Source organism: Trichomycterus rosablanca, chromosome 4 (assembly GCF_030014385.1).
Source record: "Trichomycterus rosablanca isolate fTriRos1 chromosome 4, fTriRos1.hap1, whole genome shotgun sequence".
NCBI lineage: Eukaryota > Metazoa > Chordata > Actinopteri > Siluriformes > Trichomycteridae > Trichomycterus > Trichomycterus rosablanca.
The window spans coordinates 22,886,002-22,910,422 of NC_085991.1; the positions used below are offsets into that span (position 1 = coordinate 22,886,002).

At 39.7% G+C, this 24,421-nt stretch overlaps 1 protein-coding gene across 1 annotated transcript in view; it reads right to left on the reverse strand.

Moving 5' to 3' along the window:
- Positions 1 to 1,116: 1,116 nt before the first annotated feature.
- The window catches only part of malrd1 (MAM and LDL receptor class A domain containing 1), a 118,508-nt gene continuing 95,203 nt past the window's right edge, over positions 1,117 to 24,421 (reverse strand). Inside the window, exons 25-33 of the mRNA XM_062993528.1 lie at positions 23,992 to 24,193; positions 23,613 to 23,882; positions 17,933 to 18,058; positions 14,617 to 14,683; positions 8,744 to 8,835; positions 7,045 to 7,141; positions 6,858 to 6,918; positions 4,349 to 4,450; positions 1,117 to 1,179 (exon numbers count right to left, since the gene is read on the reverse strand). Of these exons, the coding sequence (XP_062849598.1) occupies positions 1,117 to 1,179; positions 4,349 to 4,450; positions 6,858 to 6,918; positions 7,045 to 7,141; positions 8,744 to 8,835; positions 14,617 to 14,683; positions 17,933 to 18,058; positions 23,613 to 23,882; positions 23,992 to 24,193 (1,080 nt within the window). The remainder of the gene's footprint in view (positions 1,180 to 4,348; positions 4,451 to 6,857; positions 6,919 to 7,044; positions 7,142 to 8,743; positions 8,836 to 14,616; positions 14,684 to 17,932; positions 18,059 to 23,612; positions 23,883 to 23,991; positions 24,194 to 24,421) is intronic.

Consider the following 24,421-nt stretch of genomic DNA (forward strand, 5'->3'; position numbering starts at 1 on the left):
GGTTTCCTTTCTGCAGGGTTTGGGAGGTTGGATTAACCTAAAAACTTGGTGCATAGATAGATGTAATTGAGTGAAGTGATTCAACTGGGCTCTGTCAAATTAACACCTGACACATTATAGTTAAAGTCAAACATTTACACTTGTAGGACACATGTACATCATGGTACTCCTGAGATTTCAGTTATTTCTGTAACTGTTCTTTATTTTCACTCACTCACTTTCTTATTCAATGAGGGTTGCGGGGGGCTGGAGCCTATTCCAGCTTTTCAATGGGTGCAAGGCACACAGTAACACCCTGAACGGGGTGCCAGTCCATTGCAGGGCAGACACACACACACACACACATAAACACCCCCATTCACCTATAGGGCAATTCAGTGTCTCCAGTTAACCTAACTGCATGTTTTTGGACTGTGGGAGAAAAACGGAGGAAACTCACGCAGACACGGGGAGAACATGCAAACTCTGCACAAAAGGGACCCGGACCACCCTGCCTGGGGATCGAACCCAGGACCTTCTTTCTGTGAGGCGACAGTGCTACCCACCTAGCAACCGTGCTGCCCTCTTTTTTCTGACTGAATGATTAAAACACATATTACATGCTATGATAAAAAGCGTGAAATAGAAAAGAGAGAAAGAAACAACACACTATTAAAAAATTCATGCTGTCAAACCCAATGCTGGTTTAGGAAATCTTTCTACATTTATTCATTATTTATAAGTTGTGATCCCATACAGTTGTGATCTGGTTTAGATTATAGGTCTGTATCTAAAGCCTGTATTTTAGAGTAACACTTATGACAGCCTAATAACTATGAATAATAATAAAAACATTTGTTGATTTAATGTGAAATATTTGTATTCTGATATAATATGGTTGTATTCTGCTGCTTAATGTGATCATTCTTTTTAAAAGTAGAACATAAGATCTAGAGCCAAAGTAATTGGCTGCAGTTATTCTCTGTTATCCCATGATAGTTGCAGAAAGAAATTGCTTTATTTTTTAGGTTTTGGAAGTTGTACAAGTACAGTCATGTTGGCTAAAAAAGTTCAAATTACAAAAGTATGTCCACAGGGATTTACTGTACCACTGTGTGTGTGTGTGTGTGTGTCATCTTAGGCCTCGGAGCTTCTGAATTCCTTGTACAGCGGGTTGGAGAAAGACAGTTTGGCAGGAAACTGAAAAGAAAGAAAAACATTTAAAAAATAATTCAAGCAAATAGATCTGATTTTAATAAGATGCAGTTTTTCCTTCCTTTCATATCCAATATATTTTGATTTGGTTTAGCTGAATGGAAACAATTGGCTATTGGAGGTTTGTTGTGGGGCGGCACAGTGGCTCAGTGGGGAGCACTATTGCCTCACAGCAAGAAGGTCCTGGGTTTGATCCCCAGGTGGGGCGGTCTGGGTCCTTTCGGTTTCCTCCGGGAGCTCTGATTTCCTCCCACAGTCCAAAAACATGCAGTCAAGTTAATTGGAGATATTTAATTGCCCTATATGGTGTGTGGGTGTGTGTGTGTCTGCCCTGCAATGGACTGGCCGCCCCGTCCAGAGTGTTGCTGTGTGCCTTGCGCCCATTGAGGAGCTGGGATGGGCTTTGGCAACCCCTCCGCGACCCTAATTGGATAAGCGGTTAAGACAGTAAGGGAGTGAGGTTTGTTGTGAAATGCACTTTTTGATTTGGTTCTACACTTCAGCGTGCTGGTTTTAATTCAAAAATGGCAACAGCTGGGTGCCTAGGTTGTGCAGTGGGATATTCCGCTAGTGCACCAGTGCTGAGATTCTGAACTCCCGAGTTTGAACCTCAGCTTTGCTACCGGTCGGCTGGGCGCCCTCTAGCGGGCACAATTGGCAGTGCCTGCAGCAGACAAAATTGGTCATTTAAAGTCTACCGGGAGGGTTAAAGACCGGACTAATGTGGGTGGGGTCTTCGACGCTGTGTAAGGACCTTGGTTAGTAACTCTAGGCGCCTGTACAGGAAGTGGAGGAGCGCGGAGATCAGTCTGTGTCTCTACGTGTGAATACTGGCCTCATCATGAATTCATTTATTTTGAGTGCTATACTATCAAACAGCCAAGTGCCCAAGAGCAGCTATAGGGTAAGATATTGGACTAGTAATCAAAGGTTGCCGGTTCAAGCCCCACCTCTGCCGGGTTGCAACTGTTGGGCCCTTGAGCAAGGCCCTTAACCCTCAATTGCTTAGATTGTATACTGTCACAGTACTGTAAGTCACTTTAGATAAAAGCGTCCACTAAATGCTGAAAATGTAAATGCTGAAATGTAAGTGCCCACACAAGCTTAATTGGCTTGTACGGAAAGGCAAAGTTCGAAGATTCCATGCCAAAGTGCTATTGCAGCCTCTGCTGTCTGCCCGAGATGCATGCACTAGTAATAGATGATTTGGAGAGCTCAGCATGTCTCTCTAAATGAAATGCAGCTCTCTTTAATACTCCACTGAGAGCTTTTTTTCCTCATACTGCCAGCATCTCACTCTGCCATAACATGCTAATTTATGGAGTTGTTCTCCAGGCACAGGACTACTAGAGCTATTTTAAAGTGGCCCATGGGACCAATACCAGGATACCCAGTTTGGCAGAACATCCCACTCAACCACTCAAGGAAGATTCAAGACTGTTCCAAACGTCTTCTATTTTAAAGATATTGACTCCACTGGTGTCCTAGGAACACTCAAAGCCTTAGATATTGTGTCATATTGTTGCCATGATTTATGTCTTGCTATAATTTGACCATAGAGATTCACTGACAGTTTCTTGGACATTGTGGTTCAGATTTTGTTCTTACAATGAGGTTTAAGTTGTGGGCCTTTCCAAACTATGCATAATTAATTAAAATAATAAGAGATAGAGGTTAACTGAATTGTGGACACGTTTTAAATGAAAGAAAATGCACCTGACTACTATTTAAAGCAAAGGGTATTTATTAATAATTTTGTGAATTTGATATTTTTGATTTTCAATTAACATTATCAAAATTGATTAATGGGTAAAATGGCAATTATATCCATTCAAAATTAAAAGCACAGCATAATGTGTGTGCAAAATTAAAGTGTTTAAATAAATACATTCCAAATCCACCATTATTAGCCTCAAATTTAATATGGTATTTTGTACATGAATCTCAGTCAGTTGCAGTTGATTATGCATATACAATGTTGTTAATAAGAACATGTGCTTAATTCATTGGTATCGTTAAACAGAGCTTGTCCCTGGTATGATTCAATGTTATTTAGAAGCCAATCTCTTAATTCCTTACTGCTCTTGTGACCCCAGCCACTTACATGACACCCAGGCTGGCTAAGGAAGGCTACAAGTTACCACACTCCTGAAGTTGTCAACAGTATTTTTTTTCACTGACCAGCAGTGGATTCTTACACTGACAGACTCTATTTATGTCAGTACCTTGACCAGACAGTAGCTTGTTGCTTTTATAAAGACATTTCCTCTCTCAGACATGGCCAGTTGTATCTGTAGAGCACCCAAACAGGCTGGTCGTACCACTGAAACTCCAACTCTGGCTCTGAGACTTCTTGAATTCCAGCAATATACAGTATGTTTTTGTATGCAAGTGTATGTATGCCCTGTTTCCTTAACCAAATATCATTTGAAAATTTAGATTTTGGTCAAAAAGTTATTTCCTATTGATCTTACCTACTGATCTGATTGTTTACAAGATATGAAATGCTAAAATTCAAACAATACACCCACATTATTGATGAATTAATGCCACATTTAGGGCAGTGTACTGACATTATTGGTGCCCCATGTGAGGATACAATGCTCCTACATTATCTGTGCACATGTGTGAATCATAGTACAGAATAAAGCAATAAAGTTGGTTAAAAGAAGTGTACTCTTAGTAAAAAAAATTCATGACAATCATTACATAAATAGCTTTTGAAATGATAGCTATTCAGAAAGTGGCTAATAGAGATAGTGATAATAGAGTTTTGGCACATACGGGTCAACAAGTAGCGCAATGCTTGTTTATCAATGGTGACCCATCTGTGAGCAGACACATTCAAGCACTTTCTGGCTAAGAATCTAATGATCCAAATGCAACCGACCAAATCTAATGCCAGGGTGGTGTTTTAATTTTAGGCCAACTGGAAGTTCTGCTCCATATCGTGCCTGAGCTATGACCTTTTCAAGCTTGAGTCTAAGCTGTGTTTACTGCCATTTTCTCACAGAGGTGCCATACACAGGCCAGATGAAAGTGGAACGTGTGTGCTGGCATGGGATCATTGCTTGTTTTCTATCTAGGATGATCACCCAGTTATTATTACCAATTACTTGTCAATGTGTGTTCATGGGTGTGCTAGTGTCTGTACCTCTGGCTCTTCTCTCCATGGATAAACACTGATGGTAGGCCTGTGGTTTTTACTCAAAGTGGCTTTAACTCCCGCACAATCTCTGAGTCTCAAATCTGAAAACTAAAGAATATTTTACAAACTTTTAGACACCAAATAAAAAAATGAGTATGCACTTGCCTGTGTTAGAAATACTTAGTACACTGAAAATAATAAAAATACAATAATGAGTGCATGAACCTGTATATCATACAAACTCATCTCATATCCCAGCTTGTTTGGATGCTGGGGTCAGAGCACAGGGTCAGTCATGTTACGGTGCCCCTGGAGCAGAGAGGGTTAAGGGCCTTGCTCAAGAGCCCAACAGTGGCTGCATAGCAGAGCTGGGATTTTGACTCAAACTTTCAATTGATAGTACAAAAATTGGTACAACCGTCAAAACATTTGTGAGCTAATTTAATGCAAATATTGCATTTTTCATCATATCCTGTCCATTAAAAGGTTTGCCCTAACGAATGTTATTTTTGGGTGTCTCTACTCAGTGAAAATAAATACAGGTCAAGGGTAATGCAAATAAATTCATTAGGAGCCTTTATTTCCAGAGAGGTAAAATGCAATAAAAGCAGAAATCTGTGGTTTTAATTCTCTTAAACCTTTATTTAACTGCCAAAAGAACAAAGAAAGGATGTCCAGAAAGGAAGCCAATGTTTTCACTGACCAACTTTATTGTGTTTTGCAAATATAAACATATTTAAAATTTGAAGACATTCAAAAAAAGTTGTTTACCACTGTGATACATGACCGTTCTTACACCTTTTTAATCGTTTTGGAACTAAGGACACTATTTAATGCAGTTTTGCAAGTGAAATTTTGGTTTTTCTTACTTTATTCAAACATACAAGTGTGTACAACACAGTTGCACTGGACAAAGATATAATTCATGTCCCAAGCACGACTCTTTTGAGGGGCAGTCTCACAGATTTTGAGAGTATATGTTCTGTGTCGACTTAAGCAATATAACAGAATGTTATTTGTGATATGCTTATACACCGATCAGCCATAACGTTAAAACCAATTCCATTTTTCTACACTCACTGTCCATTTTATCAGCTCCACTTACCATATAGATGCACTGACTGTAGTCCATCTGTTTCTCGGCATGCTTTGTTAGCCCCCTTTCATGCTGTTTTTCAATGGTCAGGACTCTCCCAGGACCACCACAGAGCAGGTATTATTTAGGTGGTAGATCATTCTCAGCACTGCAGTGACACTGACATGGTGGTGTGTTAGTGTGTGTTGTGCTGGTATGAGTGGATCAGACACAGCAATGCTGCTGGAGTTTTTAAATACCTCACTGTCACTGCTGGACTGAAAATAGTCCACCAAACAAAAACATCCAGCCAACAGCGCCCTGTGGGCAGCATCCTGTGACCACTGATGAAGGTCTAGAAGATGACCAACTCAAACAGCAGCAATAGATGAGCGATCGTCTCTGACTTTACATCTACAAGGTGGACCAACGAGGTAGGAGTGTCCAATAGAGTGGACAGTAAGTGGACACGGTATTTAAAAACTCCAGCAGTGCTGCTGTGTCTGATCCACTCATACCAGCACAACACACACTAACACACCACCACCATGTCAGTGTCACTGCAGTGCTGAGAATGATCCACCACCTAAATAATACCTGCTCTGTAGTGGTCCTGGGAGAGTCCTGACCATTGAAAAACAGCATGGAAGGGGGCTAACAAAGCATGCAAACAAATGGATGGACTACAGTCAGTAATTGTACAACTACAAAGGTCTTATCTATGGTAATTGGAGCTGATTAAATGAACAGTGAGTGTATAAACAAGGAGGTGGTTTTAATGTTATGGCTGATCGGTGTATACATTTGTACTGTACAATGAAATTATTTTTTGCATATCCCCCACAAGGATCAATCATTGTACAGTACCCCTGGAGCTAAGAGAGTCAAGGGCCTTGCTCATGGGTCTAACAGTGGCTGCATAGCAGAGCCAAGATTCCAGCCCACAATCTTTTGATTAATAGCCCTGAGCTATACCCACTAGACTACCACTGTCCCACAGTCATAGTGTGAACTACTCTAATCTCAACAACTAAGCAGCTAAGTCGTTGTGTACACTAGACTAAACCTGACAGGCAAAACTGATGTAATCATAGTCATAATGTTTATAATATTAAAAAATAGAATTAATTAATCAATAGAATTTTGCATTCTTGTGGAACTTTTTCTAATTTTTTTGTTGCGTTATGGCTGTGTGACCCTCCACTCTATTTATGTATTTTCCAAAGTTACTGAGAACAGCATCTGTAAAATGCTTTAATTATCGTTTATCCTTCTCAACCACAATGAGCTTAAACACATTAGTTTATTTGGTATTGTAGTAGTAAATCAAGACTATTTCTAAAGGCAGTGCATTTGAAAATCCAATACACTACATAAGTAAATGACACTTTAAATAAATATGGTACCCTCATAAATATAAAATTGTCATTTTTCACTTACTTCTTCTTTCCAACCACAAGCAGAACTCTCTAACTCCTCATTTGCAATTAACCTGGACTCTCTGAGATTGATAAAAGCAAATAAAAAAAATACTACAATTCAGAAATGTAAACATAAATAAAGTAAAATTGATCGTTTTGTTAAATTGTAACATCAGTAATAAAAACACAACATTAAATACACCTACTTAGCTGTACGATTTCTTTGTAGGAAGAAAAGTATGATGACACTAACTGCAATGATGAATAGGATCACTGACACAGTTACTCCAATGTAAACCACCTCTGAAACACATATTTGAACAAATCCAGTAACAAGTCATACACTGTTCCACTGGATCTGTTGCATGTTACACACAACCCCCAATCAAATCAAATAAAAATGCAGTGTTTCTTACATTTACTTTGACTTTTATTTGATTGCAGACAGTTTGAACCCAAGATATTTCATGTTTTATCTGCTCAATTTCATTTCATTTATTAATAAACATTCCAAAAAAGTTGGGACGGGGGCAATTTAGCCCTAGTAATGAAGTGAAAAAACTAAATAATGATGTGATTCCAAACAGGTGATGTCAACAGGTGATTGTAATCATGGTTTGGTACAAAAGCAACATACAGACTGAGTCTTTAATGAGCAAAGATGATCAGAGGATCTCCAGTTTGACAATAAGTGTGTGAGAAAATGATTGAAATGTTTAAAAACAATGTACCTTAAAGAAAGATTGGAAGGGATTTGCATATTTCTCCCTCTACAGTGCAAAATATCATTAAACCATTCAAGGAATCAAGTGCAATTTCAGTGTGTAAAGGCCAAGGGTGCAAGCTTAAGCTGAATGCCCGTGATCTTCGATCCCCCAGACGGCACTGCATCAAGAACCGCCACTCAACAATAGCTGATATAACCACATGGGTGAGGGATTACTTTGGCAAACCTTTGTCAAGCACTACAATACAGAGTTACATGCACAAATGCCACTTCAAACTTTACTGTGCAAAAAAGAAGCCTTATGTTAACCATGTCCAGAAGCAGTGTCGACTTCTCTGGGCTCAGAGGCATCAAGGATGGACCATAACATAGTGGAAATGTGTACTGTGGTCAGATGAATCAGCATTCCAGATCTTTTTTTTTTTTTGGAAAAAATGGACGCTGTGTGTTCCCGACAAAAGATGAAAACTACCATCCAGACTGTTATCAGCAACACGTCCAAAAGCCAGGGTCTTTGGCAAAGGTCATTTACACTTCTGTGATGGCAGCATTAATGCAGAAAAGTACACTGAGATCTTAGAGCAACATATGCTGCCTTCAAGACGTCATCTTTTCCAGGGACGTCCATGCATGTAAAACCACATGCTGCACACATTACAAAGGCATGGCTGTGGAAGAAGAGGGTACAGGTACTGGACTGGACCAATAGAGAATGTGTGGAGAATTTTGAAACAAAAAATGCGTCAACGTCAACCCCGTACTGTTGCACATCTTAAGACGTGTTTGCAGGAAGAATGAGACAAAATAAAAGCTGAAACACTAAATCACTTGGTCTCCTCAGTGCCAAAACGTCTTCCAAGTGTGGTGAAAAGGAATAGGAACATTACAAAGTGATAAATGCTTTACTGTCCCAACTTTTTTTGGAATGTGTTACAGGCCTGAAATGCAGGAATGGATGTTTATTAATAAATGAAATGAAGTTGAGCAAACAAAACATAAAATATCTCAGTTTCATCCTGTCTGCAATCAAATAAAAGTCAAAGTAAATGTAAGAAACTGTGTTTTTTTTATTTGCATTTTCCATGCTGTCCCAACTTTTTCTGATTTGGGGTTGTAGATAAAATGGATGCACACCCACAAACACAGCTGCATACACACACATAGTTGCACACAATTACCTAGTTCAGTTTCCGGTATTGCACTTGAAGTAGTTGGACGGGTTGGTTTTTGCTGACTGTGGCAACGATTGCCGGTCCATCCTAAATTACATCTTGACAAAAAGGAAACAAACCATTAAAATACAGATACAAACACTCACACACAGACGTAGATGTAAAATGTCAATCTTTAACATACACTTCCACATAATGTCAATTTTACTCATTAACCACTAATGTATTGCTAAAAATGCTGGACTGTAATCAAACACCACATTTTTCTGACGGCTGTAACATTTTGAATAACACTATTGCTGTGAGAATGCTGCTATTAGTATTAAAAATGGACTAATACGAGGGTTCTTCAAAAGGTTTCCACACTTTTTTAAACTCTATTTATTAAGAATTTTAAAAACAAATGACATCACTTTTCTACATAGTTACCTTCCTTTGCGATGTATTTTCCCCATTTTAATTTCATCAGCAAAAATGTTTTTGGTTGAGCGTGTAGCCACTGATGCACCTCTGCTTTCACATAATCATCACATGAAAATCTTCTTCCCCTTAAAGCTTCCTTGAGCGTCCAAAAAGGTGGAAATCAGATGGCTCTAAATCCGAACTATAAGCTCTCTCTGTCTCTCAGACACAACCATTTACCACTTCTCCTGCCATCACCGTTTCCAACCAAAATATAAAAGTGTGGAAACTTTTTAAAGATCCCTAGTCTTTCGCTCTAACAGCAGCAAGTTGAACCTAGTGAACCAGAGGATTTTTTTCCTTTCACACCTACAATTTTGAGACTTGGGGATTGTAATTAATCCTAATCTTTCAAACTCATTACATTACAACTAATATAAATACTTGAACAATTATATACATTTATTAAATATTGCATTTAATTTGTATCATTTTATCATCAAGTTCTTAAAAAAGTCATGATCAGAGTAAACACTGATGTTCACCTGTTTGCTGCCACTGCCTATAAGGTTGGGAATGAAGGATTTTCTATATGGCTGGGCTATAAAATGCCCTATCTAATTCACAGCCATGAAAATCACATCACAGACCATGAAATGAGCTTTCTCCCAAGAAATGAGCAGTTTCCTGTGTAATATGCAATTTGCTGTTAAAGTCAAAATTTAAGGTTTGTGTTTAGCGTTTTACACTTTTCATTCGCGTAGTGTATGAAATATGAGGCGCAATATGCAATATGAGGCGGTCCTAGCAATCATAAAGTAATTACGTTAGTGTAAGAGACTTTTCTGTGGTGTAGTGTGCTGACAATGTGTGATGTATGTGTTTACATATCGAGTGCATTTTGTCCCTTTGGGGAGTCCATAATCAATGGGAAAAGGATGCTTCTCTACACACATGATCATCTCTTTCAAGATTCAAGATTAACTTTATTGTCATTTCACTGTACACCAAGGTGTATAGAAAAATGAAATTACGAGCATTCGGTTCATCCTAAAAACACTGCAAATTAAAAATATAAAGCATATATAAAATGAAGGATATAAAAATGTAAAAATATAAACGACTGAAATAGGTATATCAAAAGTTTCATATATTAATATTAATATTCACATGCCAAAATTTGCACATAGTGGTTATTGTAGCTATGAGTGATTATTACACATGGTTATTGCATAGCTATGAGTATTGCACATGTAGAAAAATTCACATAGTGATTATAACACATGGTTATTGCATAGCTATGAGTATTGCACATGTAAAAAAATTCACATAGTGATTATTACACATTATTGCACATTACAATATTGTATATTATATTTTGCACAAATGGTTTAATCTGCATCAGTATTTGGTTATTTTGTTCTGTTCAGAAGTCTAATGGCAGTCGGGTAAAAGCTATTCCTAAATCGGACCGTATTGCAGCGTAGATTACTGTACCTTTTACCCCAGTGCAAAAGGGTAAACACATTGTGACAGGGATGAGTGGAGTCACTGATGATGCTCATGACTTTCGACAGGAATTGTTTTTTAGCCAGATCCTCAATATGTTGATGTCTAGCCCCAATGGTCTTTTTCGCACCCTAACCACTCTCCTCAAGGCCTTTTTTTCCAAGGTGTTGCAACTCTCATACCAGAGAGAGATGCTGCTGGTTAAAACACTCTCTATTGTGCCTCTGTAGAAAGTGGTGAGGATGGGTGGACTGAGATGGGTCCTCTTCAATCGCCGTAGAAAATGCAGTCGCTGGTGAACCTTTTTGACCAGAGAGGAGGTGTGAAAAGAAACTCTGTGCTGCGATAGTTTGTGTACAGATGATTTCTTTCTTTATAATAAAGCAAACTCTAAAGATGCTCGGATACTAGCAATCGGTTAGACAAAATGTTCAAGATGTTGAAGTCTAATGCAGCTAAAAACACAACTCGAGTAACTGAGCTTGGAAAACTCCCAACTAATTCTGTAGACCCAGAGGATAGTGTGTCAAAACACAGACCAGAATTTTTGTCTTTGAGAGGGAGCTATTACGGTAGGCTGTGCTGTGTATTGTAGCTATCATTAATTATATAATTTAATTTATGAGTGTTATTTAATGACGAGGTCTGTGAAATAAAGCACATTTTCCTGTTAATTTAGTAGGGCTCTAGCTATAAGACTTGTTGCCATCTAAGTGGCACAGGTGAATGGGTGCTGGCTTTCTGGCTGCTCAGTGCTAAAACTTAGCTTAGCTTTATCACCACAGAGAGAGACTATACTTCCGGATCCACAAGCTACACAAACTAAAAAACGATTTAACAACCTGTATGGTCTAGTCAGGATTCACTGAAGAGACAAAGCTGTGGTTCCAGATGGAAACACTAAACACAAGGCAGAACTAGACCCCTGACTGAGCGTCAATTGCTTGTAGGTCCCCACACACTCACAACTTACTCACATACTCATACCTAAGGACAATTTAAAGCAGCCAGTCAGTCTAATGGAATGTCTTGGAAAGTGAAATGAAACTCAAATACCCAGCGGAAACTCAGGAATGCTATATTTTCATATCATTTTTTGCTAGTGTATATTTTAGAGTAAAACCAAGCCTTAATAAAAACATGTGAAATTGTCTGTCGGGGCACATTTGCTTCAGATCAGCAGGAGTCCTCTCTGAGTTTGTGCAGTCTATAATGAGTAATAAACTGACACAAACACACTGGCAGTCACCAGGCAGAGTGCAAATTGCATACTAAAAGCCCATTTGGCATTATTTTAGTCCTTGCAGTAAGGACAATTTGTACTTGTACACTCTTGCTATGTATGAAAATACATTGGCAGTCTGCTGGAGTCTCAGGGTTCACACCCAGAGTCTTAACCTGACACTGCTTTAGCATTTTAATGAAACAATCAGCTTTATGGGAGAGAATAAATACAGTGAATATGTGCAAGCTTCTGACAACGCTAAATAAACCCAGTTATGGCTCAAATTACAGGTTTAATATAAACATTATTAAAGAAGGGTTTAGTAACATTTAACAAGTTTTATGACTGATTTTAAAACATTTTTAATATAGCCCCAAATACACTAAGGCTTAAACTATGGTAATGACTTTAGTCAATTATTTAGTTTAGGTGTTTTAGCCACACTTATTGATTACAGGTGTATAAAATCAATGCAAGTTTGGTATGAAGAACCTTTGTAGCCAGGAATGGACTTTCCTGAGCTTCACTGAACACCTTTATTATGCCTTTATTTGTCATATATACCCCGATCAGCCGTAACATTAAAAGCACCTCCTTGTTTCTACACACATTGTCCATTTTATCGGCTTCTCTTATCTAATAGGAGCATTTTGTAGTTATACAATTACTGACTGTAACCAATCTGTTTCTCTGCATGCTTTGATAGCCCCCTTTCATGCTGTTCTTCAATGGTCAGGACTCTCCCAGGACCTCTACAGAGTAGGTATTATTTGGGTGGTGGGTCATTCTGAGCACTGCATGACACTGACATGGTGGTGGTGTGTTAGTGTGTTGTGCTGGTCTTAAATACCGTGTCCACTCACTGTCCACTCTATTAGACGGGCAGACTGGATATTTTTGGTTGGTGGACTATTCTCAGGCCAGCAGGGACAGTGAGGTGTTTAAAAACTCCATCAGCACTGCGGTGTCTTATCCACTCATACCAGCACAACACACACTAACACACCACCACCATGTCAGTGTCACTGCAGTGCTGAGAATCATAAACCACCTAAATAATACCTGCCCTGTAGTGGTCCTGAGAGAGTCCTGACCATTAAAAAACAGCATAAAAGGGGGTTAACAAATCGTGCAGAGAAACAGTCAGTAATTGTAGAACTACAAAGTGCTTCTGTATGGTAAGTGGAGCTGATAAAATGTACAGTGTGTGTAAAAACATGGAGGTGGTTTTAATGTTATGGCTGATCAGTGTATAAGCATGTAGGTAAGCTTGCACTGCTGAATAAAAATCACCAGATAAGTGTGGAAAACATTAAATGCAATAAAAAAATCACCATGCAGTCAGAATAAATATCCAGTTTGCCAAAATAATAAAAAAGCTACAGTACGGAAAATATGAAAAATGCAACTTTTACTGGAGCCGAGTCACGCACTGTTACACAAGAAATATTGCTTTGAAACATCTTCAGACAACTGTATAAAACGGTAAGCCTTGAAAGATTTAGGTTGTCTACTTTAGTTGGAGATGCTGTTTTGATTGTGTTATGGATCAGACTCCTCTGGTGTTGTCATGGTGATGGTGAACGCTGGCGCATTTGGCTGCCGCTACCGTTGCCGTATTTTATTTTATTGTATTTTATTTCATTTTTATCGTAATTTTCTTTCATTTTCATCTTTTCGCACACTCCTGTGGTCACTAGCCATTCGTGCATTTTTGGGTCGTGAGAGTTACGCTGGTGTGTTTGGATGCCGCTTCTCCCCCAGTGAAACTGTTTGAACGAAAACATTGCACGAAACATTTTACTGGATTTTATGCATTGGATTTGGGATCTTTTTTACTGTGCTTGTGTTGCTGATGCTTCTATGATGTGGAGCGGTGTATCCGGAGCAGCGAGAGTTAGCGGATAACTCCTTTCTCTGTCAATGTGGATTGTTTGGAATTGCTCCTTTGGCTGCTGGGATTGGATGGCTTGGAGTCTCTGCAACTTTTCTGGTCTAGACAACGTCTCCGGTCTCATCATGACGATGGAGTGCTCTTTCAGTGAACTCTATGCTCTGGGACATTCACGGTATAAACTGCTCCACCACGACATTGGTATTTTGCAAAGGCCTAAATATTCCCACCGAGCCTCAGTTCGGACTTTTGTTTACCAACAGCATGCTAAAAGCAACATTCCCTCACTCTGGTCACTGCAACGCCGTGAGGTTGCCAAGGTGATGCTATGCTCCTCCCACCAGAAGTACGGAAATCTTATCTGCAGCAGTGTTCAAAATCCTCAAAACATCTTTTCCAGCTGACTCAGAACTGTGCCACATGTTTGGTGTTTCCTATGTTTGTAAATATGTATTTTATTTATTTTTGCTTAGTCAATGTGTATTTTGTTTATTTTGCTTAGCTTTTCTATATTTTTATTGTACAGTGTCCTTGGGTGTCATGAAAGGCGCTTTTCAAATAAAATTTTATTATATATATTATATTATTATTAAAAAAATGAAAGCTTTTAAAAAGTCTGTGTGTGTAGCCAGGCTTCAGTTCAGTACTGTTCAAGGTCAGCTTCTGTAACAACCTGCCCCAGATATCATGTCATTAGGGACAAGTGCTGGTCCCATGAGACGAGTTGTTTGAGGTAGTTTAGTCTTGTTTTACATGATCATGTATTTTAAGTGTATGTGTGCTTAGTATTTTAAAATAGATGAAGTAATAGTGTGTGTGTGTGTGTGTGTGTGTGTGTGTGTTACTTACATGCATACAGGCCCTTGGTTTTCCACAACACATCGTCCACCATTAAGGCAGTATCCAACTGGGCACTCTATAAACCAGACACAAACATTTTATACACAATATACTAATTAATTACTAACATTTGAATATACTGTATATATAATGTCATTTTATTTCCTCTGTCGTGTATCATAATGCAACTTCCAAAAACTAAACGCCAATGTGACGATGTAGAAAACAAGGTTCTACAGCTATTAAGTCATTTTAGATCTCATTTGCTATATAAATGTATAAAGTCTAGTCCTTTTCTTCCCCATCAGCTGAGCCTCACACTAGTTCAATCATATCATCAATATGTTAAACAGCTAGGAAACTCACCAATACACTGAGAAGCATTTATTAAAAAATGTTATGTACAACCCCAAATCAGAAAAATTTGGGACAGCATGGAACATGCAAATAATAAAAAGAAAAACAGAGTTTCTTAAATTTACTTTGATTTTTATTTGATTGCAGACAGGATGAACCTGAGATGTTTCATGTTTTGTCTGCTCAACTTCATTTCATTAATTAATAAACATCAATTCCTGCATTTCAGGCCTGCAACACAGGCCAGAAGTGTAAATTACCTTTGTCAAGGGCACTGACACCACCCCATACCATGACAGACTCTGGCTTTTGGACTTGTTGCTGATAACAGTCTGGATGGTCCTTTTTGTCTTGGTCCGGAGCACACGGCGTCCATTTTTTCCAGAAAAGACCTGAAATGCTGATTCATCTGACCAAAATACATGTTTCCACTGTGTGATGGTCCATCCTAGATGCCTCCGAGCCCAGAGAAGTCGACGCTGCTTTTAGTTTTAAGTGGCATTTGTGCATGTAACTCTGTATTGTAGTGCTTGACAAAGGTTTGCCAAAGTAATCCCTCACCCATGTGGTTATATCAGCTATTGTTGAATGGCGGTTCTTGATGCAGTGCCGTCTGAGGGATCGAAGCTCACAGGTGTTCAGCTTAAGCTTGCTCCCTTGATTTTTACACACTGAAATTCCTCCTGTTTCCTTGAATCGTTTAATGATATTATGCACTGTAGATGGAGAAATATGCAAATCCCTTCCAATCTTTGTTTGAGGTACATTGTTTTTAAACATTTCAATCATTTTCTCACACATTTGTTGACAAACTGGAGATCCTCTGATCATCTTTGTTCATCAGAGACTCAGCCTTTCCTGGATGCTGCTTTTGTACCAAACCATGATTACAATCACCTGTTGACATCAACTGTTTGGAATCACATCATTATTTAGTTTTTTCACCTCCTTACTAGCTCTAAATTCCCCTTGTCCAAACTTTTTTTGGAATGTTTTGCAGGCCTGAAATGCAGGAATAGAAGTATATTAACAAATGAAAGTTAAATGAAATGAAGTTGAGCAGATGAAACATGAAATATCTTGGGTTCAACCTGTCTGCAATCAAATAAAAGTCAACCAGATATAAACAAACCCAACTTTTTCTGATTTGGGGTTGTTTATAGAAAAATTTCCACCTGGAGCAAATAAACACGACACAGATGACCTTTTTCGGCCAAATTGCAATGCAAAAGGACATGACTCTTAATGTGGATCACTGCCGAACTACTTCAGCAGCTGCCACGCTACAGGACATACCGTAACTTCTTCTGCAACATCTGCCTGCTTTAGCACAGTTTAAGGTATAAATAGTGATATAAAAAATATTATAAATATTAGTCTGGTGTTATTGTACAACCTATTTTGTAAATAGTCATTACTGACAGCTTAATTTAGTGTAAAATGTCACAGTTTCAGCTTCGTCTGGCTCCCGGAACACATAAACTCAGTGTTTTTGTTTATGTGTCATGAACTCTTGGTTATGGGAGCACATGGACTCAGTGTTTTTGTTTGTGTTTCACACCCCCTCTGTCTCCGCTCCCGCCTGTTGATTTGTCCTGAAGTTCATAAGCCACAGCTGCTTCTTGTTTTTCAATTATTGCCATGTGTAAATATATAAGACAGCACTTAAAGGAAAATTACATAGAGAGTAAAAAGAGGTAGACTTTAATATCTTGGTTGTCATTTTAGATTTAAGTATTTAGTCATAGCCCTGTCTTAGCATTAGTTTAGCCATAGTCTAGTTCTTGCCATAGTTTAGCCTAAGCTCTGTCCTTTTCTTAGTCTAACCTTAGCTATAGTCTAGCCTTAGCTTTGTCCTTGCCATAGTTTAGCCTTAGCCATAGCCTAGTCATTGTAATAGTTTAGTCCTTAGTCCTGTCCTTGTTCCCCATAGTGTCTTTGTTAGCATTAGCCATTAGCTTTAGCCATTAGCTTAGCTTAAGGTTCATTATTGTTAATTTTGCCTAGTGATTGAAAATGTTCAGGGATTTGTACTGAGTATAATCTGAGTATTTAAAATAGAATTAAGCATTAGCAAAGCATTAGCCTAGTGAATTCCTTGTTTCTTGTATAGCCCCACATTGTGGTCATAGTGTGCCTTGTCTGTTGTGCCTGCTTTGTTCCCAGTTCATATTGTTCTCCATAGTTTTCCATAGTTTTATTAGCCAGCCTACCTACCTACCTACCTACCTACCTACCTACCTACCTACCTACCTACCTACCTACCTACCTACCTACCTACCTACCTACCTACCTACCTACCTACCTACCTACCTACCTACCTACCTACCTACCTACCTACCTACCTACCGTATCTATCATAAGGCTGGTCATATATCATATATCATGTGGCTGGTCAAGAAAAGACTAGATTTATTCACCTAGATTTAATTAACGAGATTTATGTGCTATAGACATTTCATACCAATTACCAGTGCATAGACGGCCTCACACATTCTCACCATTAGTCCAATTCTAAACTGTGCTGGTTTATTATAGCTGCTGCTCTTCTATAAGCACATGGTGCACTATGCTATAAATAAGTCATCAGTGCATAAACTTGGTCCTAATACGTCCTACTTAGTGCATTACTCAGAAAAAACATGACTAGAAACAGGAGGCCTTTATTATCTATGAATAATTGCAAAGGTAATGTTGTACACTGTGTCAGAACTGAATAAAATCACTTATTTATAATACATTTGTAATTTATAAGACAGTGTGGGAGTCCATTCCACAAAATAAAAATGCACAAACATGTCGCATCAGTCATTAAAATAAATAGCAACAACAGATGAAACCTGCTTGTGTGTATGGGTAACTGGATTCATTTGTTTTCTGCATGAGAGCATAAAAATGAAAGCAAATGAAATTAAATATACATACTGTCTGTGATATAATAATACTGGTGTAAGTCTGTGTGTATTACCATAGCAGCTGGACTCGTCAGAGTTAAAAGGTGGACAGTCTACGACGTGATCACAGCGTCTGTTAAAAGCTACACAGCTACCAGTACCCTCACACACCAGCTCTCCACTATCACAGTGCACAACAGCTGAACACAAAGAGACAAACAACACAAACAGACATAGACACAATTACTCATATATACCAATCAGCTATAACATTAACACCACCTCCTGGTTTCTACACTCACTGTCCATTTTATCAGCTCCACTTACCATGTAGAAGCACTTTGTAGTTCTACAATTACTGACAGTAGTCCATCTGTTTTTCAAAATTTTTTTTAGCCTGCTTTCACCCTGTTCATCAATGGTCAGGACCCCCACAGGACCACCAGAGAGCAGGTATTATTTAGGTGGTGGATCATTCTCAGCACTGCAGTGACACTGACATGGTGGTGGTGTGTTAGTGTGAGTTGTGCTGGTATGAGTGGATCAGACACAGTGTCCATAAATACCGTGTCCATTCACTGTCCACTCTATTGGACACTCCTACCTAGTTGGTCCACCTTGTAGATGTAAAGTCAGAGACGGTCATTCATCAATTGCTGTTGTTTGAGTTGGTCATCTTCTAGACCTTTATCAGTGGTCACAGGACGCTGCCTAGAGGGCGCTGTTGGCTGGAAATTTTTGGTTAGTGGATTATTCTCAGTCCAGCAGTGACAGTGAGGTGTTTAAAAACTCCATCAGCGCTGCTGTTTCTGATCCACTCATACCAGCACAGCACACACTAACACACCACCACCATGTCAGTGTCACTGCAGTGCTGAGAATGATCCACCACCCAAATAATACCTACTCTGTGGTGGTTCTGTGGGGGTCCTGACCATTATAGAACAGGGAAAAGCAGGTTAAAAAAGTATGTAGAGAAACAAGCGGGTGGTTTTAATGTTATGGTTGATTGGTGTATTTAAATCATAGTTATACATTTTTAAAAGCCAGATGTAAATTTACATCAAACCTTTGTGTTACTGGCGGAGGAAATGTTTTCCATTAACACATCAGGTTATTTAATTTAATTTTAATTCAAATTGACAGTTGTAAAGAAATAACAGAAGTAATTGCTGGGGGAAAGTGTGCACGGTGCAACTTGCATGTGGTGATTTATACTTAGAGAGCAAAGTGCAACGACTGTGATAGGAAAAGCTGTTAAGTTTTGGAGCTCGGCCCAATGCTCGATCAATGGGCCAGCAGTACCGTGTAATCCTATTATCTCAGATGGCCTTTTTCACTAGCTCCTAAAATAGTCCTGTATTATAACTGATATTGTCAAAAGCAGAGTTGTTTAAAAGAAGAGTTTTTTATATATAAATAGCCTAGAGCTGGCTACTCTTTGCCGAACAATATTCAGTAATTATTATTAAAATACATAAACTCCAAAACATATTAGTAGTTAAACCAATTAGGCTTAACATTATTTAAAATTTAGCCATGACATACAGTGGGGAAAATAAGTATTTGATCCCCTGCTGATTTTGTAAGTTTACCCCCTTACAAAGACTTGAACAGTCTATAATTTTTATGGAAGGTTTATTTTAACAGAGAGAGACAGAATATCAACAAAAAATCCAGAAAAAAAACATTAAATAAAGGTTATAAATTAATTTGTATTTAATTAAGGGAAATAAGTATTTGATCCCCTACCAACCAGCAAGAATTCTGACCCCCACAGACCGGTTATGTGCCCATGAGGCACACAAATTAGTCCTGTCCCTGTATAAAAGACTCCTGTCACAGAATCAGTTTCTTCCATTCAAATCTCTCAACCACCATGGGCAAGACCAAAGAGCTATCAAAGGACGTCAGGGACAAGATTGTAGACCTGCACAAGGCTGGAATGGGCTACAAGACCATCAGCAAGAAGCTTGGTGAGAAAGAGACCACTGTTGGCGCGATCATTCGAAAATGGAAGAAATACAAGATCACAGTCAATCACCCTCGCTCTGGAGCTTCATGCAAGATCTCACCTGGTGGGGTAAGAATGATTCTGAGAAAGGTGAGGTCAGTCCAGAATTACACGGGAGGAGCTTGTCAATGATCTCAAGGGAGCTGGGAGCAGAGAAATGCTGGATATGACCCCAAGAACATCATCATCACCGGGCATTTCTCTGCCTCCAAACACGGCGAGTGGAGTTGATGCCAAAGAGCTCAATTTTGGTCTCATCTGACCATATCACATTCTCCCAAGCTTTCTCTGAATCATTCAGGTGTTCATTGGCAAACTTCAGACGGGCCTGTACATGAGCCTTCTTGAGCAGAGGGACTTTGCAGGCATTGCAGGATCTCAATCCATTACGGCGAAGTGTGTTACTAATGGTTTTCTTGGTGACTGTGCTCCCAGCTCCCTTGAGATCATTGACAAGCTCCTCCCGTGTAATTCTGGACTGACCTCACCTTTCTCAGAATCATTCTTACCCCACCAGGTGAGATCTTGCATGAAGCTCCAGAGCGAGGGTGATTGACTGTGATCTTGTATTTCTTCCATTTTCGAATGATCGCGCCAACAGTGGTCTCTTTCTCACCAAGCTTCTTGCTGATGGTCTTGTAGCCCATTCCAGCCTTGTGCAGGTCTACAATCTTGTCCCTGACGTCCTTTGATAGCTCTTTGGTCTTGCCCATGGTGGTCGAGTGATTTGAACGGAAGAAACTGATTCTGTGACAGGTGTCTTTTATACAGGGACAGGACTAATTTGTGTGCCTCATGGGCACATAACCGTCTGTGGGGGTCAGAATTCTTGCTGGTTGGTAGGGGATCAAATACTTATTTCCCTTAATTAAATACAAATTAATTTATAACCTTTATTTAATGTTTTTTTTCCTGGATTTTTTGTTGATATTCTGTCTCTCTCTGTTAAAATAAAAATTATAGACTGTTCAAGTCTTTGTAAGGGGGTAAACTTACAAAATCAGCAGGGGATCAAATACTTATTTTCCCCACTGTAAAACATTACGTATAAATAGTTAATGTTGATGTGACACGTCATTGGAGATCTGTCAGTCTGGAATTGTCAACTATCATAACAGGGCTGTTTACAAATGTACTGGGGGCACCTACACATGTACAGTATTGTTAAAAAAAAATCTGTATTTTGCCCCCAGGCTGGACTTTGGACCAAAACTGAAAATACACTATATGTTCAAAAGTATGTAGACACCCCTACCAAATATTGTTTCTAACACACACCCATTGCTAATGAGTGTTCAACAACTATGAATCTATGATGTACACTGATGAGGCATAACATTAAAACCACCTCCTTGTTTCTACACTCACTGTCCATTTTATAAGCTCCACTTACCATATAGAAGCACTTTGTAGTTTTACAATTACTGACTGTAGTCCATTTGCTTCTCTACATGCTGAGAGTAGGTATTATTTGGGTGGTGGATCATTCTCAGCAGTGCTGCTGGAGTTTTTAAACACCTCACTGTCACTGCTGGACTGAGAATAGTCCACTAACCAAAAATATCCAGCCAACAGTGCCCCGTGGGCAGCGTCTTGTGACCACTGATGAAGGTCCAGAAGATGACCAACTCAAACAGCAATAGATGAGCAATCGTCTCTGACTTTACGTCTACAAGATGGACCAACTAGGTAGGAGTGTCTAATAGAGTGGACAGTGCGTGGACACGGTATTTAAAAACTCCAGCAGCGCTGCTGTGTCTGATCCACTCTTACCAGCCCAACACACACTAACACACCACCCCCATGTCAGTGTCACTGCAGTGCTGAGAATGATCCACCACCTAAATAATACCTGCGCTGTGGTGGTCCTGTGGGGGTACTGACCATTGAAGAACAGCATGAAAGCAGGTTAAAAAAGTATGTAGAGAAACAGATGGACTACAATCAGTAATTGTAGAACTACAAAGTGCTTCTATATGGTAAGTGGAGCTGATCAAATGGACAGTGAGTGTAGAAACAAGGAGGTGGTTTTAATGTTATGGCTGATCAGTGTATTATTGCTATTGTACATGTACAGTGTATCACAAAAGTGAGTACACCCCTCACATTTCTGCAAATATTTTATTATATCTTTTCATGGGACAACACTATAGAAATAAAACTTGGATATAACTTAGAGTAGTCAGTGTACAACTTGTATAGCAGTATAGATTTACTGTCTTCTGAAAATAACTCAACACACAGCCATTAATGTCTTAATGGCTGGCAACATAAGTGAGTACACCCCACAGTGAACATGTCCAAATTGTGCCCAAAGTGTCAATATTTTGTGTGACCACCATTATTATCCAGCACTGCCTTAACCCTCCTGGGCATGGAATTCACCAGAGCTGCACAGGTTGCTACTGGAATCCTCTTCCACTCCTCCATGATGACATCCCGGAGCTGGTGGATGTTAGACACCTTGAACTCCTCCACCTTCCACTTGAGGATGCGCCACAGGTGCTCAATTGGGTTTAGTCCATCACCTTTACCTTCAGCTTCCTCAGCAAGGCAGTTGTCATCTTGGAGGTTGTGTTTGGGGTCGTTATCCTGTTGGAAAACTGCCATGAGGCCCAGTTTTCGAAGGGAGGGGATCATGCTCTGTTTCAGAATGTCACAGTACATGTTGAAATTCATGTTTCCCTCAATGAACTGCAGCTCCCCAGTGCCAGCAACACTCATGCAGCCCAAGACCATGATGCTACCACCACCATGCTTGACTGTAGGCAAGATACAGTTGTCTTGGTACTTCTCACCAGGGCGCCGCCACACATGCTGGACACCATCTGAGCCAAACAAGTTTATCTTGGTCTCGTCAGACCACAGGGCATTCCAGTAATCCATGTTCTTGGACTGCTTGTCTTCAGCAAACTGTTTGCGGGCTTTCTTGTGCGTCAGCTTCCTTCTGGGATGACGACCATGCAGACCGAGTTGATGCAGTGTGCGGCGTATGGTCTGAGCACTGACAGGCTGACCTCCCACGTCTTCAACCTCTGCAGCAATGCTGGCAGCACTCATGTGTCTATTTTTTAAAGCCAACCTCTGGATATGACGCCGAACACGTGGACTCGACTTCTTTGGTCGACCCTGGCGAAGCCTGTTCCGAGTGGAACCTGTCCTGGAAAACCGCTGTATGACCTTGGCCACCATGCTGTAGCTCAGTTTCAGGGTGTTAGCAATCTTCTTATAGCCCAGGCCATCTTTGTGGAGAGCAACAATTCTATTTCTCACATCCTCAGAGAGTTCTTTGCCATGAGGTGCCATGTTGAATATCCAGTGGCCAGTATGAGAGAATTGTACCCAAAACACCAAATTTAACAGCCCTGCTCCCCATTTACACCTGGGACCTTGACACATGACACCAGGGAGGGACAACGACACATTTGGGCACAATTTGGACATGTTCACTGTGGGGTGTACTCACTTATGTTGCCAGCTATTTAGACATTAATGGCTGTGTGTTGAGTTATTTTCAGAAGACAGTAAATCTACACTGCTATACAAGCTGTACACTGACTACTCTAAGTTATATCCAAGTTTCATGTCTATAGTGTTGTCCCATGAAAAGATATAATGAAATATTTGCAGAATTGTGAGGGGTGTACTCACTTGTGATACACTGTACATTTTACAAACAGTAGAAAATATTTACCCTGCACTTGTTTGTGTGTGTAGGTGCGTGTGTGTGTGTTGCTTACGACATTCGAATTCATCCTCTCCGGTGGGACAGTCTGAAATGCTGTCACAGCGCAACAGAGAGGGAATGCAGCTGCCGTTGGTACACTGGTATTGCGTGTCCTCACAGCCTTTTGGTGGTTGCACAGTGGTGGGCACCGAAGTTTCACAGTTCTCCTCATCCGAACCATCATTGCAGTCTGCTTCTCCATCACAGTGCCAGTCTTGTGGCACACACTGCAGCAAGTACTCACACTGGAACTGTCCTGAATCACATGTCAGAGGGACAGGTCCTGAGGAAACAGTTGCGTACACATTAAACAGGGCAATTTAGTACATAATAAATGCCTTGAAAAAGATTGAATAAGTGACAGGACAAAATGATAGAATAGAATGCTTTACCTCCTGCAGCACACTCTTGGGTAAAGGAGAGGTCATCTATGGCAATGTCTGTCCACTTATCTCCTCCTATCTCAGCCTGGATACTCATTCTAAAGGGCTGAGTGTTTGACAGCACCACATTACTGTACTGCCATCCATCCCCATGGTTCCCGCTAGTGGCCCACATCAATAAGGAAATGCCACTTCTGCCAACAGTGTACACCTGCACCATAGCATCCGGAATTAAGTAGATTAAAATGTAATTCATATTCAAAACTCCCAGCGATATATTAATACTCATTTCAGTTTTAAGGATTAGGCAGAGTACAGCTATAGTCAAAAGAGACATGACAGTCTTGAAATTTTAATGATGTTCTTTCACAGTATGATTAAAATACATGCTAAAAATCTTTGATTGTGCATCTGTTTAAAAAGTACAGGTGTCTTTGCC